This window comes from Hevea brasiliensis, chromosome 17 (genome assembly GCF_030052815.1).
Source record: "Hevea brasiliensis isolate MT/VB/25A 57/8 chromosome 17, ASM3005281v1, whole genome shotgun sequence".
Taxonomy (NCBI): Eukaryota; Viridiplantae; Streptophyta; class Magnoliopsida; order Malpighiales; family Euphorbiaceae; genus Hevea; species Hevea brasiliensis.
The window spans coordinates 483948-502724 of NC_079509.1; the positions used below are offsets into that span (position 1 = coordinate 483948).

At 33.5% G+C, this 18777-nt stretch overlaps 3 protein-coding genes across 5 annotated transcripts; 1 reads left to right on the plus strand and 2 right to left on the minus strand.

Moving 5' to 3' along the window:
• The first annotated feature begins 1001 nt into the window (after positions 1-1001).
• Positions 1002-8417, plus strand: LOC110665943 (V-type proton ATPase catalytic subunit A). The gene is made up of 20 exons (XM_021826269.2): positions 1002-1395; positions 2127-2253; positions 2372-2427; positions 2507-2563; positions 2734-2845; positions 2940-2977; positions 3096-3197; positions 3539-3595; positions 3685-3756; positions 3862-3963; positions 4069-4131; positions 4206-4338; positions 4950-5056; positions 5675-5869; positions 6115-6201; positions 6354-6458; positions 6899-6996; positions 7114-7192; positions 7823-7911; positions 8029-8417. Exons 1-20 carry the CDS (start codon positions 1318-1320, stop codon positions 8141-8143), a joined length of 1872 nt encoding a protein of 623 aa, XP_021681961.1. The 5' UTR covers positions 1002-1317; the 3' UTR covers positions 8144-8417.
• A 378-nt stretch (positions 8418-8795) lies between these two features.
• On the minus strand, positions 8796-10564 carry LOC110671374 (uncharacterized). 2 transcript variants are annotated; one of them, XM_021833822.2, is made up of 3 exons: positions 10376-10564; positions 9902-10120; positions 8796-9261 (listed from the first exon to the last, which is right to left on the minus strand). In XM_021833822.2, the coding sequence occupies exons 2-3, from the start codon at positions 10047-10049 to the stop codon at positions 8999-9001; spliced, it is 411 nt and encodes a 136-aa protein (XP_021689514.2). In that variant the 5' UTR covers positions 10050-10120; positions 10376-10564; the 3' UTR covers positions 8796-8998. The 2 variants fall into 2 exon arrangements, with proteins under 2 accessions (XP_021689514.2, XP_021689513.2); XM_021833821.2 differs by having other exon boundaries at positions 9902-10068; positions 10376-10561.
• Positions 10565-11681: 1117 nt separating this feature from the next.
• On the minus strand, positions 11682-17875 carry LOC110665944 (7-dehydrocholesterol reductase). Of its 2 annotated transcripts, XM_021826270.2 has the most exons (13): positions 17686-17874; positions 16746-16968; positions 16531-16586; positions 16016-16118; positions 15870-15935; positions 15193-15306; positions 14633-14759; positions 13482-13582; positions 12834-12959; positions 12672-12736; positions 12296-12377; positions 12119-12201; positions 11682-11946 (listed from the first exon to the last, which is right to left on the minus strand). In XM_021826270.2, the coding sequence occupies exons 1-13, from the start codon at positions 17775-17777 to the stop codon at positions 11880-11882; spliced, it is 1305 nt and encodes a 434-aa protein (XP_021681962.2). In that variant the 5' UTR covers positions 17778-17874; the 3' UTR covers positions 11682-11879. The 2 variants fall into 2 exon arrangements, with proteins under 2 accessions (XP_021681962.2, XP_021681963.2); XM_021826271.2 differs by lacking the exon at positions 15193-15306 and having other exon boundaries at positions 17686-17875.
• Positions 17876-18777: the final 902 nt, after the last annotated feature.

Genomic DNA, 18777 nt, shown 5'->3' on the forward strand with positions numbered 1-18777 from the left:
ATACTGATGAGAGTGCATTTCCACGTTATGACAAAGCAAAATTGAAAGTATAGTCATAATTAAAGAAGAGTAATTATGACGCAACAAAGCTAAAGGAATACTTAAATTAAAAAGTGAAATTTCACTTTAATGTCTAAATTATAAATTTTTAATCAGAGATAAATAAAAAAAGAAAATAAAAATATTATAATAATATATTGTAATTTATTTTCATATTTATTAAAAAGGTGTATTTAGAGTTATAATTATTATTAGAGTATTTATTTTCTTAAGGAAATTTTCTAGTAGTGTGTGAAAAAGATTAAAGAAAACTTACATTACCACATGACTCAGCCTACTTATCCAAGCGGGCCGACTCAATAGCAGTGTTTTGTCGTTTATCATTCAAACTCAGAAAAAGGGACCTTGCTTTGCTTTGACATAGATAATATTAAATGTTTTTTTTTTTTTTTTAAGCCAGATAATATTAAATGTTAATAATGTACAAACTACCAAATTAGCATCCTGCCGCAGTTAATTTGGCTCTGCAGATGACAATATTGTCCATTAACGTTAACGCCATTTTCCCCTGTCCAGTCTCTTCTGCGGAATGCCCACTCATCAGTCATCACCGCAAACCTGAAAATGATATGAGAGCATTTATTTGTGCAAAATTAGTAGGCTATGGATGCTTATCACGTAAAATCGCAAGAACAAAGTAGGATAGAAATTGTTTCCGGCTCCATTTAATACATTACAAGCTGTATTCAGATTGAGCCATTTCTAATTTTAATTTTAAAGCTATCAGTTTGATTTAATTTACTTGTAATATTTTTATGTTTACTATTCAAATCAAATTGAATTAAATAATTTAGATTAAGGTTAAAAGAAGAGATTAGAATTAATAAGGCCATTTTGGACCATAAGCCATTAATCATAACTAATTCTGAATCAAATTCAATCTGATTCCTCAGATAAAAAAAAGAAAAAAATTTCAATCTGATTCAAGATCTGAACGGGCCCCAGTGCTGTATAGGAGAATGATAGAAATTGGGCGGGGCAGTGTTTAGGATCACGGTACAACCGTTTGCACTGGATCACTCGCACAGACTTCAACATCACAAACCCGGGTGTGTTCCTCCACTGGTACATAATTGTGTCTTCCTGCTCATTTCATGCTCATAAATCGTACTCACCCCTCTGCCTCGTCTTCTCTCTCTCGTTGCCAGCACCTGCGAATTGCTTGTTTGAACTGAAAACCTAGGGTTTTAATCGATCCCGCTTGTCGGATCGAATTTCAGTTATCACTTACCGCGATATCTAACTGTCTCTAAGAAAATGCCGTCAGTGTACGGTGCACGATTGACTACCTTCGAAGATTCCGAGAAGGAGAGCGAGTATGGTTATGTTCGTAAGGTACTCATTATTTTTTAAAATCAAATTGCAAGTAATTAGATCGATTCGGTTTCTCCACTTGATGAGTTTCATTTTGCTCGTTTTCCAACTCTAATTTTTCGCTGTTTGGTTCTAATTTATGATTAAAAGTTGAGTTTTATGTTATTCGATCACTTCAGTGATTAATCGCTTTGAAAGAAGATTATTAGATCGAATTTTTGGATTTTCTAATAAATGGTTTCTAAGTTGAATTTGGAGCAATAGGATCTGCTATGTGATTTTTTTATTTTTTTTTTAAATATTGGATCTGCCGTGTACTCTGTGGGGGTAATAGCAGAATGCTTTGTTAATAATAATGGTATGAATTTGACAAGAAATACAATGATACATGGGCTTTATTCAAATGCAACAAGTTCTTATATTCTAGAATTCAGACTCGATCTGATAATATTTAGTGTGCTGTCGATGGATAACACATCATGACAAAATTGAAGATCGGAATTGTTGCATGATTGCTTAATTGTTAGCTAATTCCACCAGGCATCAAGCTATTGTCACTTGTGCAGCTGATCACTAGTCATTAGTGTACTTATCTTTATAGTAAAATTGCAATCAGATTGTAATGCTTAATTGTTACTCTAACTTTTCTCATCATCATGTTTAATCTAAATGCTCTTTGATATTCTGCTGCCGAAATGATGAGCCTCTCATATTCACTTGTGTTCTTGCACTAATGCATCATGTTTTGACAGGTATCTGGACCAGTTGTGGTTGCAGATGGCATGGCTGGTGCTGCTATGTATGAACTGGTCCGTGTTGGCCACGACAACCTAATAGGTGAAATCATTCGGCTGGAAGGAGATTCTGCCACAATTCAAGGTTCTTTAAAACTATGATTCTTGAGAACTTCTGCTCTTTAACTGTCTCTTCCTCACATTTTTCACTTGAATTCTGCAAGAAATTTTAACAGAAAGGGGTTTGTGAATTTTGATGTCAGTTTATGAGGAAACTGCTGGTCTGATGGTGAATGACCCTGTCCTTCGGACACACAAGGTGATTTTACTACTTCATCTTTTTCTGCTTTTCTAGATGGTATGTAATTGTGCTTATAAACTGTATGTTGACCTTACAGCCTCTATCAGTGGAGTTGGGACCAGGGATATTGGGGAATATTTTTGATGGAATTCAGGTTTGCTAGCACCATTTCCCTTTGTTTTGGATATCTGCTTTAGCTTTTTCACGTTGTTTTGTACTGATTCATGGCCTTCTTACTTAGCCTTTTAACTTTGAAAATTTCATACTCAACTGCAATGTTAGTGGTTGGCCATTCTCTGATTTTTTTTTTTTTAATCAAAATAGAGGCCTTTGAAAACCATTGCAAAAAGATCTGGTGATGTCTATATCCCTCGTGGTGTCTCTGTTCCGGCCCTTGACAAAGATACGCTCTGGGAATTTCAGCCTAAAAAATTAGGTAATACATGGAAAATTGTTAGCTTATGATGATGGCTGTACCTGAAATTTTTTATGTGCAATCCCCTTCAATTCATTATATTTGATGGCAATAGGTGAGGGAGATCTTGTGACTGGTGGAGACTTATATGCAGTAAGTTCATTTATGTTGAACGCTTGAACCTCTATTTAGTTGGGTACCTTATAAAATAATATGGTTGGATTTCTGTGCATTGAATTTTCTAAGATTTTGTGGGTATTTTGCAATGCAGACTGTCTTTGAGAACAGTCTAATGCAGCACCATGTTACACTTCCTGCTGATGCCATGGGAAAAATCACTTACATTGCACCTCCTGGTCAATATTCATTGAAGGTTTGTCTTCTTTGCCATGTTATTCTGGTGATTTATTCTAATATTTCCTTGCAGTTCAGTTTATTCCTGTAAATATTTGCTTTGATTTTGTAGATGAGATTAAATGAAGAATTAGAATTCTAGCTGCAAGTATTGTTATATGCAAGTGCCATACATGTGATATGTGGCTTTTGTAGGCTTTGATGCTCCTCTACTTGTTCACTCATATATGATTTTCTTAGATATAGTTTTGAGTCCTATATTTATCTGAGATGTATACATATGAGAAACTTGCATTAACTACTAAGTTGTGCTTTTAACTTTTCTTTTGCAAATCTTACTGATTTTTTCTTCCTTTTTAGGACACTGTTTTAGAGCTTGAGTTTCAGGGTGTGAAAAAGCAGTTTACCATGCTTCAGGTTTGTAAATTGTGTTTGTGGCCATTTTTTCAGAGTTGACCATATGCTTGCATCTTAAACTTTGAAATTATATGTTTTGGCATGTGCAGACTTGGCCAGTACGAACACCAAGGCCTGTTGCATCAAAGCTAGCTGCTGATACCCCTCTACTCACTGGGCAGGTACTTACCATGCATACTAAATGTGCTGGCTCTTTTCTTTTACATTTTTGAAACCTTTTTGAGAATTGAGAACATGGCTTTTCTGATGAATTTGTTTCATATCAGCGTGTTCTTGATGCCCTTTTCCCCTCTGTTCTTGGTGGAACTTGTGCTATTCCTGGGGCATTTGGTTGTGGGAAAACTGTCATTAGTCAAGCTCTTTCAAAGGTGAGGCTTGTGCCTCTTTTTTTCTTTGACATAGATTATCATTTATGATGATGAAGATTGAAGAAGATGTAGAGTGATTGATAAGGTATGACTTTGTCTGTACAGTACTCAAATTCAGACACTGTTGTTTATGTTGGCTGTGGAGAAAGAGGGAATGAAATGGCAGAGGTTTGTGTTCTCTCAGTTTAGTCAATAACTCCTGTTTATGGTCTTGGAGATTCTCATTGTAATCAATCATTCAGGTGCTTATGGATTTTCCACAATTGACAATGACATTACCTGATGGCCGTGAAGAATCTGTCATGAAGCGCACAACACTTGTGGCAAACACTTCTAATATGCCTGTGGCTGCTCGTGAGGCTTCAATTTATACAGGTAATTCAAATTTTTACATAAAACTTTGGCATGATAAATAGTCAGCTGAAAATTTATTCTCTGAAGCAGAACTATATCTTATGCTTGTTATTTATAGTTAGTACATGTACAGGTATGCTCTTTCATACTAATTGTTTCTGATTGTAATGATCTATCTTATAGCTGTAACTTTTTTTTTTCCTCAGAACATATCTGTTATTCTTAACCTTGTGAGTGTCTTTGTATATTATATACTTTAAATGAGGGATTATTAGTTCTAAAATTGGATCCTAAGAGCTTGTGCTGTTTGAAAATCTAGTTTTATCCCTCCTCGTTTTCTCATCGTCCAATTTTCCCTTTGGTTTTCTTCTACCAAAATCTAGCATCTTGTGAGAGATAAATTGCCAGATTAGTGCTGGTTAATGCAAGAGTGGTTGACTGAAAAACCCTCAATTGTAATTTTTCTTTTGTTAAGCTAAATGTTGTGGAAAGTGGTTAATGAATGTTTTTGAATTTGCTTTCTTTCATTTACAATACAGGCAAATTTGCATGAATTCATTTTGTGGCTATTGTTGCTTCTTGTGAATTTTTGGTTTTGACTTTCATCTTATGGGTGAATGTGTTTTTCTCAGGAATCACTATAGCTGAATACTTCAGAGATATGGGCTACAATGTCAGCATGATGGCAGATTCAACGTCTCGTTGGGCAGAAGCATTGCGTGAAATTTCTGGGCGTCTGGTTAGTTCCTTTTAACTTTAGCTTAGTTACTGACATATTTTGCTAGATGCTTGAAGCTTAAATATGTCATACTGTTAGGCATAGTTGGCACTTTTGTATGGACTATTATACCAGTGCACGGAATTGTGTTAGTTCTATGATCATTCACAGCTAGCATACAAGCTACTTTGAGCCTGTGACATTATATACTCATTAGCTGCAATCTGCAATGACTGATCATAAGTTACGATATTGTTTAGATATGGAGAAAGCTGCATATGGTTAATGATGAATGTTGCCAGAGATTGAATGATGTTTGAACCATTTGTAATTGTAATGATGAATTCATTGCAAAACCATTTGTAAATGCATGCTCAAGCCTGACATTCAAGGGCATTAAGTCCTCCATATTACTAACTCTATTGTACTGCAGTAGTATTAAGGGATTATGTCATCATTTGTTAGATAACTGTTGTATAATTTGAGTATACAGATTCACACTATTTTACTATCTTTATTTTGTGGATGAATTTAGCTGAGAACTAGTATCTATTATGTTAACTGTTTTGTCATGCTGTAAAAAATGTGTTATCCAGCTTTGACTAACTCTGATTGTTTGTTCCTTAACTTTTCTTGCAGGCTGAAATGCCTGCAGACAGTGGATATCCTGCTTATTTGGCAGCACGTTTAGCCTCATTTTATGAACGTGCTGGTAAAGTAAAATGTCTTGGGTCACCAGAACGTACTGGTAGTGTCACAATTGTTGGTGCTGTTTCCCCTCCTGGTGGAGATTTTTCAGATCCTGTTACATCTGCTACCCTCAGCATTGTCCAGGTACACACACACACACACACATATATATATATCCTATAATAAGTTATTTGTTTTCTTAATGAAGGTGCTAATGGACTAATGTCTAATAGTAATGTGCAATTGCGCATTAGGCAGCACTGTTCTTTTCCTTGGGTCCCATGGATGCAACTATGGTGATATTCTTCATCTGCTGCATCTGCAGAACAACTTAGCCTCTTTGTATCTGTTGTTGATGTTAATGAAGCTGCCCATTTGTATTTTTGTAGGTCTTCTGGGGTTTGGACAAGAAACTTGCCCAGAGGAAGCATTTTCCTTCTGTTAACTGGCTTATTTCCTATTCCAAGTACTCATCTGTATGTTAGAAATTTCTTTGCCATCCTTGTGTCTGAAGTTCTATTGTTTTTATGCTTTTTTTAAAATGATTTTCAGGCCATTTTCCCATTGATTCCTATATTGCATGCAGCTGTCATTATTAATTATTTGATTGTTTCTCTTCTTTTTCCAGGCATTGGAGTCTTTCTATGATCAATTTGATCCTGATTTTATTAACATCAGGACAAAGGCCCGCGAAGTGCTACAGAGAGAAGATGATTTGAATGAAATTGTCCAAGTAGGTTACCTATTCCAAAATCTCCTTTATTCTGAGTTCCCCAAGGCCCAAAATGAGTGGAATATGTGACCTGCAACTAACTTTTGACTTTTGCGTACATGGTGTGAATGGAGAATTGTTGAGCTATATGGATGGGTGTGCTGTTTATTCATCCTTTTGGCCTCAGAAATATAAATTTGTCAGATTCTGCTTGTATTCTCCTGCCTTTACTAATTGGATGATGTAGAATTTACTTCGGAGCACAACATTCTGTATAATTTGTGGGCCTTGTCTGATCAGACATTTGGACTATTTGATACCCCAGTTCTTGCTGAAATCAAATAGAATGTTACACTTGTTGCATCTCTGTTATTTGGCCTCTATCTTGGTCTTGTGGTGTAGTTAATTTTGGATGGAAAGTCTGCTAATCACTGAATGCCAATGGCTATATGGAAATGCAGCTTGTGGGAAAGGATGCTTTAGCTGAGGCAGATAAGATTATTTTGGAGACTGCAAAGCTTTTGAGGGAAGACTATCTTGCTCAAAATGCATTTACTCCGTAAGCTTCAACTTCTCTGTTGAATCTTTCTACAAAATTTATTTGAATGATTTCAATCATTTTTTTTTTCGCAATTTAGTAATGATTCTCTGAATGTGTCTTTTGAATGACTGACAGATATGACAAGTTCTGTCCTTTCTACAAGTCTGTTTGGATGATGCGCAACATAATTCATTTTTACAATTTGGCCAATCAGGTAGATCATATTCCCCTCCCACACACACACACACCCCTCCTTCTCATCTTTTCCTTGGCGTCTGAAAGGAAAAAGAAAAGCTTTATATATTCAACACACTGTTTCTGTATTTTCTAGGGTGCCTGGTAGATATGTTTTTTTTTTGTTTTGGGACTCCTTCCTTCTTTGTTTCCTCCTCCTCCTTTTCCCCTTCTTCCTTTCTTTAAGCCTCTCCTGGAGTAAGTGATGGAAGGAAACAGAAGTGCTTTGAACTTCCCAAGCATTGCTTTGTGTATTTACTTTTCTTGCCTTCCACTTTGAGTATGGTGATTTCAGTAGCAGTAATTTTTCCCTCAGTGAAGGGGCTGGAAAATAGGGTTGGTCATGCTGGAGTGATTTTATTGGTTGTAGTTATCTTGATTTGCATGTTCCAGTCTTGCCTTTCTAGGGAGGGTTGGAACTAATTTGGTTCTGCGGGATTTAGTTTTAGTGTTGGGAATTTACATCTTCAAGAGAGGAATAGTGAATCCTTTCTCATTGTTTTTGGCACATTGAAAGCTTTGATACTTGGTAGTTTTAACATAAGAGAGCTCAAATTTACCTGTGCAACGTCAGAAGGCTTCATTGGTCATGGATATTTGATGGTTGCAGGCTGTAGAGAGAGCAGCTGGTATGGATGGCCAAAAGATTACATACAGCCTGATCAAGCATCGGTTGGGAGATCTCTTCTACCGTCTAGTGTAAGTGAAATGATGTTGCTAGCAGGAATCTCCTTCTATAAAAATGGAAAAAAGGGGAGCAAATCTTTTCACCATTCCAATAGAATTATGTTAAGATCTAGTCGGTTATTGTTGCAGGTCTCAGAAATTTGAGGATCCAGCAGAGGGAGAAGCAGCTCTTGTGGCAAAATTCAGCAAGTTGCACGAGGATCTAACTGCAGGTTTCCGTGCCTTGGAGGATGAGACCCGATGATTTAGGAGTTTGAAATTTTGGTTTTGTACGAGTTAGCGGCTAGCACTTTAGTTTCTCTATTTGTTAGATTCTATGAGGATGCAGTGTTGGTACGTCTAATGGTCCATGTTGTGGTGCATTGTTTGGCCAAAATTTTAGTTGGATTGTGATAGTTGCTATATGTACTATTTGTTATATTTCATTTTCAGTTCTATTGGGATGCAGGGGACATCAACTGTTCCATGTGTATTTATTCAATAAGGTGTGAATTCAGGTGATGCCATGATTTAATTTATTATCGTTTAAATCTCTCTCCCTCTCTCTCTGAAACGGATGTTTGAGGTCTCTCAAATTCTTTCGGGAGTGTTGATTATCGTGTGATTTAATGTAGTCGAGGCTATTCGTGCTCCATTTTTATTATTATTTCCAAAATAAGGTCTTCGTTCAACTCCTTTCCATTATAATAGACAAACACGTACTGTGTGTAGCTGCAGCAAAAGAGAGAACAATATGCCTAATACCGTTGGGCCATTTACCTCCGTGGATATGCTGTATTATTTTCTCTGTTCATCAAATGAAAGAGATTTTGAGAGAGGATCATCTAAATATTGCGAGCTAAATAAATCCACAATAAAAGCACGATAGAATTTCATAAGTCAAAAAAAAAAAAAAAAAAAAAAAACACGAGGCTAGATAGGCTACTAAAGGACTTTAGGTAAGAAATATGCCGCACAGCATATAACTACGAAATTTCAAATACAACCGAGGAGAATTTGAATGAGAAGTGTCCTTGCTTTTCCTTAATTTGCTAGAGAAGCTTATATATGAAAGCTTAACTTCATCCATTAAGCAGCCGATGGTGGATCTTTTAGAATTTTAGCCTGGGCCAACTTTAGGAATGTCATAATGCTCGCTCATGTTCGCCAAATACTGGTTGAAACCTTGAATCCTGTCACGATGAGATTTATTAGCTTCTTTGGCCATCCTATGGAGATCAATTTTCTCTCTCTGCTCTATGTATCGTCTCTCTGCAGGTGTCAGATGATCATCATAAGGAGCCGCATTCCCTTCTTCACTCAATTTGCCATTGTCATTTACAACATCCTCACCAGTGACGGTTAGCTCTTCTGTGTTTCCCTCTGCACCACATACCAAAAGGAATGGTGATTCAAAGTTGAGATAGATATTTGGAAAGTAAGACTAAAGAGCAAAGTATCATCTGCTTGACACTGTCAGCACAATCATTACCAATCCTCAAGTAATCTTTTATTGAAATCCAGTACAAAAATTAACAAGCAGAAATCAAGGTTTACAAAGAAGACCAAAAATAGGCCTCTTCCGATAATGCATTAATCAACAGCACAATAACTAATCATCCTAAACCTTGTATTCAGCAAAAGGGTATAGATGACTACAACATTATTTAAAAATGCTTTAACCCCAAGGTTAGCATGCAGTAATCTTGAGGTCATTCAGCAACAATTGCTGTTACAAGGGACAAATTTATTCCATCTATTTTACTCCCTTAATGCCTAGAGTCAAGCTCACAAGGGACAAATTTCACGGGTGGCTTTGTTCCCTGACTTGCTTTACAGACTAACGTAATACAATAAATTATGTTAGTTGACACAACCTTGCCCAAGCTACATTGGCGGCTCAGAGCATAACAGTCGCAATCTCTGAGCATTTTCCATACAATAATTGAAGAGAAAATATTGAAGAAATGAATATGAACTGTGAGACCAAATTAAATTTGACGAGCAAAGAAGGATATCAAACCTGCAGAAAGCTCATTTTCCAAGACTTGAGAAACTTGATCTTGGTGTTTCTTCTGTTTCTTTTTTTTCTTCAGTCCACCGGGCTTCACATTCAAGGCTTTTCCCTTAAGTTTCAGCTTCCCACCCACAACATTCTCATAAGCCGACATCTTGTCGAATCAAGAAAGACTACCAAGGAGTAAAATTGCAGAAAATCACTTTCTGTACTGCATGTTTTAATCTGAAAAGGACAAGTATTTATATTTCCAGTATGAATCCTAAAACTCCAATGTCCTATATCGCATCCATACCCTAATATTACGAACATTAAACAGCAATCAAACCTAAAAATCCCAAAAACTGCAGTCCATTTGAATTTTTAACAGCAATCTCAACTGATTACTGCCAGAATTTAAACCACCAAATCAGAAAAATACAAATTACACGCATATGAAAAGAGCAACGAAATTGATACGCATAAACCCTAATATCGTACCTGGAACTGCGACTCCACTTCCCAAGTCTCTGATCGAAACTTAAGATAGAAGACAATTTCGGACGGAGACTAATCGGTCTTCGATTCAATTAATTCCTATCTAGGCTTTGTATTCCATCTAAGGGCTCCGTGATTTGTAGAATAGAGAGCTCAGCTAAGACTTTGTATAGAAATTGATTTTTTTTTTTAAAAAAAAAAAAATTGAATATAAATTATTTTATGAACATTGATTTTTCTTTTCTAATTAAAATTTTCAATGTTTACTATATAAACTATTTGTCATAATTTTTATTTTAAATTATTTTTATTTGACTTAGAAATTTATTATTATTAATAATATGTAAATTTATAAAAAAAATTTCATAATAATAATTTAAATGAAAATTCTTATTAATATTTATAAATAATTAAAAATATCAAAATAATAATACTTTATTTTATAAAATATTGTTAATGGTGGGAGTTGTTGGCTGAATAAACTCTAAACTATGGTTTCAAATTAATTTTCATTATTTTATTTTTTTAATTAATTTTTATTTTAATTAAATTTAAATTCAATAAAGTACTATTAATATTAAGAAGATTACATTTAATCATTGAATTAAGTAATATTAAATTATTTTTCCTGCTTCTCTCTAAGACAGAATACTCTCCTACTAATGTATTTTTACATCCTACAGTTTCAATAGATCGCTTAATCTCATTCATTTTTGACGCAAGAATGCTCGATCAGTGTTGTGCTGCTAGGCGATAAGTAAATTAAATAATAGTTTATTTTAGCCTATTAATCTATAGTTTCCCTTCCTATATCATTCAAATTTTATTTTTCCCTAATCAAATAAATCTAAATTTATAAACATAATTCATTTACACCAACAGTCTCTTATCCTATTTAAAGGAAATTGAGTTCTCCAATCCCTCTTGAGCTTCATTAATCATTAAGACTAGACTTCTAATAAGGACTCACACCATTTTTAGTCCCTCGTGTTAGATCATAATCATCAATATATTTTATTTCATTAATAATTTTATTCCTTTATCCCCAAAAAAAAAAAAAAAAAAAAAAACTATTCTACAGTAAAATTTATTAAACACGATACTTTATATAACACTCATGCGATACTTGAGTTTAAAAGCTTTATAAAATTTCTTTTTGAAAAGTAAATTTTGTTCTTAGAACAATCATTTTTTCAAAAAAATAAAAAAAAGTTATTAATAAATATTTTCTTTTTATGATAAAAAATTTTTTAAATAATATTTCCCTAAAAAGTCGTGATCTCCAGTCCACTTGAGATATAATCCTTCCTTACTCTCACAACAAACATGAGATTAAACTCAACAGTAAAGGTGGCACGTTATACAACCAAAATCTTAACACGCCTAATGTAGTTATGTTAACTTCAAAAAGGCACTTACATTGCTTAAAAAGAGTCCTAGCATTAATATTATTACACCCAACAGGTACGTCTTACAATGACCAAGTAGATTCAATGCAATTTGCCCCTCAGTAGATTCCAGGAATGATTCGATAGGGAACCTTCTCACAATACAATTTCCAGTACTTCCCATACCTGAAACCATGATGTTGTCATCAATTTCATCTCACATGATTCTCAATACACAATCCAATGATGACAGTCCATAAAAACATACCTGTTAGTTATTTTTTTAAAGATGATACACGGTTGAAACTTAAAATAAATTGAGTAAGTTATGTTAAAAAGAAACCATAGTAATGCTTACTTAGATCGACATCGATCATCATCCCTCTTAGCTCGATCAAAAAGGAGGATGGTAAGAAATATTACATAGAAGTAGGGCAGAAACTGCACAAGAAAAGCAAAACGAAATTAAGATCCAGGCAATGTGTTCACTATAGGTTATAACTAGTCAAATTATTGCTAAGGTAGAAATGCTTACATGATTAAAAAGAGCTGGGACGGTCCAGAAAAAAGCAGCTAATATTTCGGGAACATAATGGAAATGACGAGATAAGCCCCACCTACAAGTACAAGACAAAATTATCATTGCTATCAGTTGAGAAACCCAGCCTAAATTTGGAATGTAGTATTGTCAACTGAAGAGGCAAACCATGTTCAAGTATCTTGTGGATACAACACAATGAAATGACGCTGAATTTCACAAGATTCATGATTCATGCATATAACTGAGAAAGTCAAAGCTTGCCTAGCTTCAACAACACTTCCACCCCTCCCCTCTCTTTTTCTTTCCTTCTTCCAAAACAGTCACGCAGACACAGAAAAAAGAAAAGAAATAAAAACGTTGAAATAGTTACCATCCAGAGGTTAAAAGAAGGCTGCTCTTTGTTTCCCCAGATGATGTGGTGTATGAGGCTACAATCTGTTAAATATATCATATTAGACCATGTCTGTTTGTCATGGTTAAAAATTATTCTTGCAATTGAACAAATATAACACCACAAGGCAATGAAAATCACCTTTGATGGAGCCTTTCCCCAAACCGTACATTTGCCATTTGTTCTGCGAAATACTTGCCTTTGTCTGTCACAATCATAGTTGATATATATGCAGAGAATGCCTGCCACTAATATGTAAATTGCAAGCTGGAAGAATAGAATTAAGGTGGTCAGAATCAAGTATGCCCAAGGAAAAACAGAATTTAAGATGAGAATATCTCTTCAAGAATGCAAAAACCATGTGTTATACTCATGCCACTGGATTTGAATTTTGCCCTAGGGTCAGCACTTAATTTACAATTTGATGGGTGGTTTTGACGTGTTCTCATCAACAAAATAAATAAATAAATCCAAAATTGTAGCACTAACATTTTTTCCACCAGGAAATGGAAGCAACTCACATCTCATTTTTATGACATAAAATTATTGATATTTTAATCATTCAAACAAAATTCATTCATCTACCAAAATTTCTAAGGAAAAATATATATTATCATATTTTCATATTCAATTTCACATGATCATACACAAGTTTTCAACCATCAGATTTCATCCCAATTCATTACAAGAAGCAGATAAATTAGAAGTATCTCAAAATGTATTAAAAAAAGAGGACGCTAACATATCTCACAAAAGGAAGCTAAACAAATGAAAAGAGAACAACTTTACCTGAGTTCCAAGGTTCACAGGATGGTTGACGAGGTACATGCCAGGAGAAGTATATAGAGATGGAACCCATACCAGACATCCCCAACAAATATAAAATCCAGCTGCCAAAGCCAAAAAATAAAATAAACCACAATAAAAGAATTAATACATTGTAACAATGCCACTAAAAGTGGGAATAAGACATTGTAACAAAAAGAATGCTCTTATAAACAAGCCATGAGTTGCGAGAAAGATATTTTAGCCACCAGGGTAAGCAGTAAGGGCATTAATTCAAGTTAAAAAGTTTATTGACAAAAAAATATAAGCAAAAACAAAAAGGTATGATAACTAAAACTTGGAACTCCAAATGTTCTGCAAGCAGCAAAATTGGCAATTGAATATCATATCCACAGGAAACTCAGAAATCTACAAGATACTAAACTTCAAGGCAATTCTGGAAAAGTTCTTTATAAATTAGAACCAAATGACAAAACGGTTAGCTCAGCATGTTAGTAATTTAAACAAGTTCATAATGTAGATTATAGACAACCAAGATGCATTATGTTATGGACACTTTGTGGGACCCCTCAGCAAAGCTGGTTGAATTTTCAGGATTTACTTCCTATTATTATTAGATATTAATTCTTGTTTTAATTAAGAGTTATTTCCTTTTCATAATTGTAATCCCTCTTATACAGGGATTGCTATTATTATTAGGACTTCTAATTCTAGTAGAATTCTGATAAATCTTGTGTAAACCTTTCTTATAAAAGGGGTCACTTGAATTAATAAAATTAAGTAGAATTATTTTCAATTAAATCGATATCTGGACTCCCTCTCTCTCTAAAGAGTCTAAGGTTAGAGCTCCTTGTTAATGAGCTCACATTTTCAGCAACAATAGGTCGAGGTAAACCAAAAACTTTAGCTTTTGAATCAAATTTCACTATTAATAGGCCCGTGACTATATCCTAGTTGAGAGATCATAACACATTATCACTCTCTAAATTTCATTTCTGTATCCTCTTGAAGAAAATCTTTAAACATACAGGCATGCAATATTATTAAGATCTTCTGCTCATTCTAGGTTATATTGAACCTATCCAATTAATGCACGAAAAGACAATTGGTAACAGCAAGCATGAGATGGAAAAAACAGTAGAACATAGGTGAACCTCGATCATGCGCGATATCCATTGTGTTCCAGTACCCAGCTTCCCACCAAAAAAACTTTGTAACATACACCAACATCAATATTGTATTTACAAGCATGGAATCAGCTACTTTGCCATTCTGGTCATACTGGAAAATACAGAAAATTGAATATTAAAAGACAATTTACATTAATGTATTATACCTCAAACACCTAATTTAGAAAATTCAGAATAAATATATTTTGCATTATCATATTGCAGGTTTAAGGCCAAAATGACCTTCTAACAAGTGCCATTTTTTATGGTGTATAAGGAATTTTAACAGCAAAGAATTCTGGATTCAACAGTGCATAGGGGAGAAGTAACGCCAATCCTAGATACTTTTTTATCATTACATGAATACATGAAAATAATGCTTCGAATAAAATTAGAATCAAAAAATCAGATAAACAACCCTGCCTAATAAATAGGTTCTACCTCATTATTGAAGGATGTGAGTGACCTTTCAAACACCACCTATACAAACATCAAAATTAAAAAGAAAAACAAAATGAAAAAAAAAAAAGAAAAGGATAATCCACCTGCTTAATGCAGTAGGTCAATGCCAGAACTGCCCAAGCCATCATACCAAATCTACAGTTTGTGAAAACTTTGATGTCAAAGTTCTTCCCAATTCGAGGATACAGCTCCATACCCTGCAACAACTCAAAGAGATATTACATAAGAGCAGGGCCTAGAGGACCTAGAACTCAATTAGGGACAAAATAGGAATGCAAGCTTAAGTCAAGCATGAAAGTGACACTTTTCCAATGTCCATCCCTCACGCTTCACCTGTTGTCTCTGGGATCATTTTTTGTTCAGTGTTCGTTGTCCCGTGGAAAGCTCTGTTGAGAAGAATTTTCTTCTTACGGTGGAAAGAGTAGGTTCATGTGTGATTTTGCAGATATCTCTTTCTTAAAACTTGTATTCTTTTCCATAATTTTCTGGATTATATTTATTGGCATATGTGGCTGCATTTGTTCTTGTATGCAAAATACTTGGTTAAAACGTTTCAGTTTCTTAACATGAGATGGCAAGTGATGAAAACAGTATCCATATATCAGAATAGGAAAAAGAAAAATCAGATAGAACCATTGGTGCTAAATTGAATCATCACAGTAAGAATTTTTTTGGACATGTTTCTCATAAAATGGTGACTCATCTACATATATCAATAAATATGTAAGTGAAACGAAGAGATCTGAAGTTCTGAACTCACCCAATAGAAATCCATTATTATGTTTCCACATGAACCAGAATCAGTTGATGATGGTGCCACATGACCCTTAAGACACAAAACATTTTCATAAGATATTCAAATAATATTATGTAAACCACGAATAAGTTGTCTACGACAATTCCCACCTTTATGTACAAGAAAACACAGAAGAAGAAGCTTCCGAAAATCAGAGCTGAAAATATTTCTCCCAAATGATCATAAACGATTGAGGGGTTGAATATCCCAAACCTGCAGAAAAATATACAGAAAAGTATTAACTCAAAATAGTGATAATATTTGTCTATATATGCCACTCAGTAATCGTATGTCAAAAGGGCTTTACTTGGTAATATCCTAAACAAATATATATAAATCACTAACTAGTTCCTGAGACATTTCCTTTACAAACAACATGAAGCATATCATACATCAATTTGTCTCAAGCCCTTAGTATCTCTAATGCATTAGGCACCACAAATGGCATGCAATACCAATAATTAGCTGCACATCCTTGCCTTTTGGTTTCCAAAAATCATAGGTACAGCAATAGCTACTTGCAAAAACTAAAAGAAAATCTCATTGATTATGAACCTTCCTGAAAGGAGCCATGAATCATATTGCAGTGTTTAAACACAACTAGTGTAGTGATAAATGTTCTCACCACCAAAGGCCTAGATAGGTGACCAATGTTACTATATATGCTGCCACACCATTTGCCTGCAACAATTTTGAATTGTAAGCTTATGGCTTGAATAATATGATAAATGTAGAGAATATGAACAAAAATTGAATAAATTTTTCCTCCAATCTTTGTCAGTTATGATTAAACAATGGATGAAATCACTAAGCACTATCATAAACAGAACACCAAGCAACCTTGTAAATCGGCCGGTTCCCTTGAGGAGAAATTGGACCCTCAACCCTTTTTCCAGGCAAAAGAAGCTGAAGTGCAGCCTCAAACGCTGCATAACAAGCAATTATTTTCCATGCTAAAGCAGTGGGTCTTGGCCATATGTTTATAAATCCCTGCAACCCATGTTGCTTCAAGAAATCCCATGTTTGGGAAACTGAGCCATCAGCATGAACCATTGTGTACCATCTACATTAGCAAAATCAATAAGTAAAAATTCTAATTTCAACAATCACTTCAAAGAGCTGCAAAAATTTGTTCATGAATAAACATAAAATTCATTACCAAGCAAAAGCAGTGCATGTTTCACACTAGTACACCAAGCATATATGTCAACCATTCAGGATTCAATGGCATAGCCAATGGAGTGCAGTGCTTACTACCTTTCAATGCTGGCATAGGGAATGACACAGCAATAACTCGCCCTGATTCTAGACAAAATCATACAGTGAAGCTATGTATATCTGAGATTAACTAGGGACTGGTCTTCAATCCATCGTCTTCATTCCTTATTCAAAATTTGTACAAAGCAAAAGCATTTCTAAAAAAAATTTTTTAGTTGATATTAGAAGTAACAACATATCATTGTACATGAACAAAAGAATTTCAAACCAGAGCAAATAAAACAATCGAAAACTAAGAACACTATATATATATATATAAATCTCGAGATTTATTAAAGATCTAGGGGGAAAAAACAATTATCTTAGTATTTGATAATCACACTAAGAAAAATAAATCTTGAGCTTTATCAAGATCTGAACACCCCATTTCTAATTTTAGATATATGAAATGAAAGGTTCATTCAGAAGCCAGTTGTTGATTTTTCAATAGGCGAAGAAGTTAGCCTACAAAGAAATAGAGAATATCGACATAAGATTTGAGTTAGAAGGGGAGAGCTCTTACAGCAAAATAACAAAGGGAGGGCAGAAAGCCAGAAGTGAAAGCATCGAAGCATAAGTGACGATCGGTGAATGGACAGTATTGGTTTCTGCCATTCTCTCTACTCTCTAATCTGTCTCCCTATGCGAGTAAAGTGCGAACAACTCTCTCAACTGGGATTCCCCTTAACGAGACCTCCTCCAAGATTTGCTTTATTTGCTTGACTGGGAAAAAAAATACGCGCCGATGCAAAAAAAAAAAAAAAAAAAAAAAAAAAAAAATAATAATAATAATAATAATAAGTCTTTTCCTTTATTTCCCAATTTAAAATTAAAAAAATCTTGTTTTCCTGTAGTGTTATTAGGGGGTGTTTGTCCCGTTTTATAAATTCATTTATAATTTTAAGATAATATATTTTTTAAATATTTTTAAAATTTATTAAAAAATAAAAATAAACTTTTTAATAAATATTTTATTAAATTACTTGTATTTAATTTTTACAAATTTATTATATATCTTTATTATAACAATAATTTAAGTAAATTATTTATATTAATTTTAATAAATTTAAAAATTACTTTTATTAATTTTAATAAAATATTTGTCTATAAAATATGGGATTATTTAACTAAAAATTATATTATATTATATTATAATATGATTGATATTATCATAAAATATTAAGTTAATATAATTTATTATTTTAAAAAATAATTTAATACATTTTCAGTTATTTTAATAATAAATATATGTCTAAACTATTTTTTATTAAATATACTATTTATAGATACTTTAATAAATATAAAATTATTTTAAATATTTATAAATTCAAAATAATTTATAAATAATAAGTACTTATAAATTAATGTTTATAAGCTAAGCTATTATCTTCTTATTTTATTTTATTCTTTTAATATTTCTTTTTTGTGAAAATTAGTTAAATTCTCCGCCCATAAGAAAAAGTTAAATTCTTATATGCCTTGTATAATATAATTTTAATTTAAAATAAATTTATATTGTATTATGTATAATTTTATTATAAAATAAATATTAAAAAGTTTAAAAAATTAAAACATTTAAAATTGAAATAAATATTGATAAAATATCTAATATTTT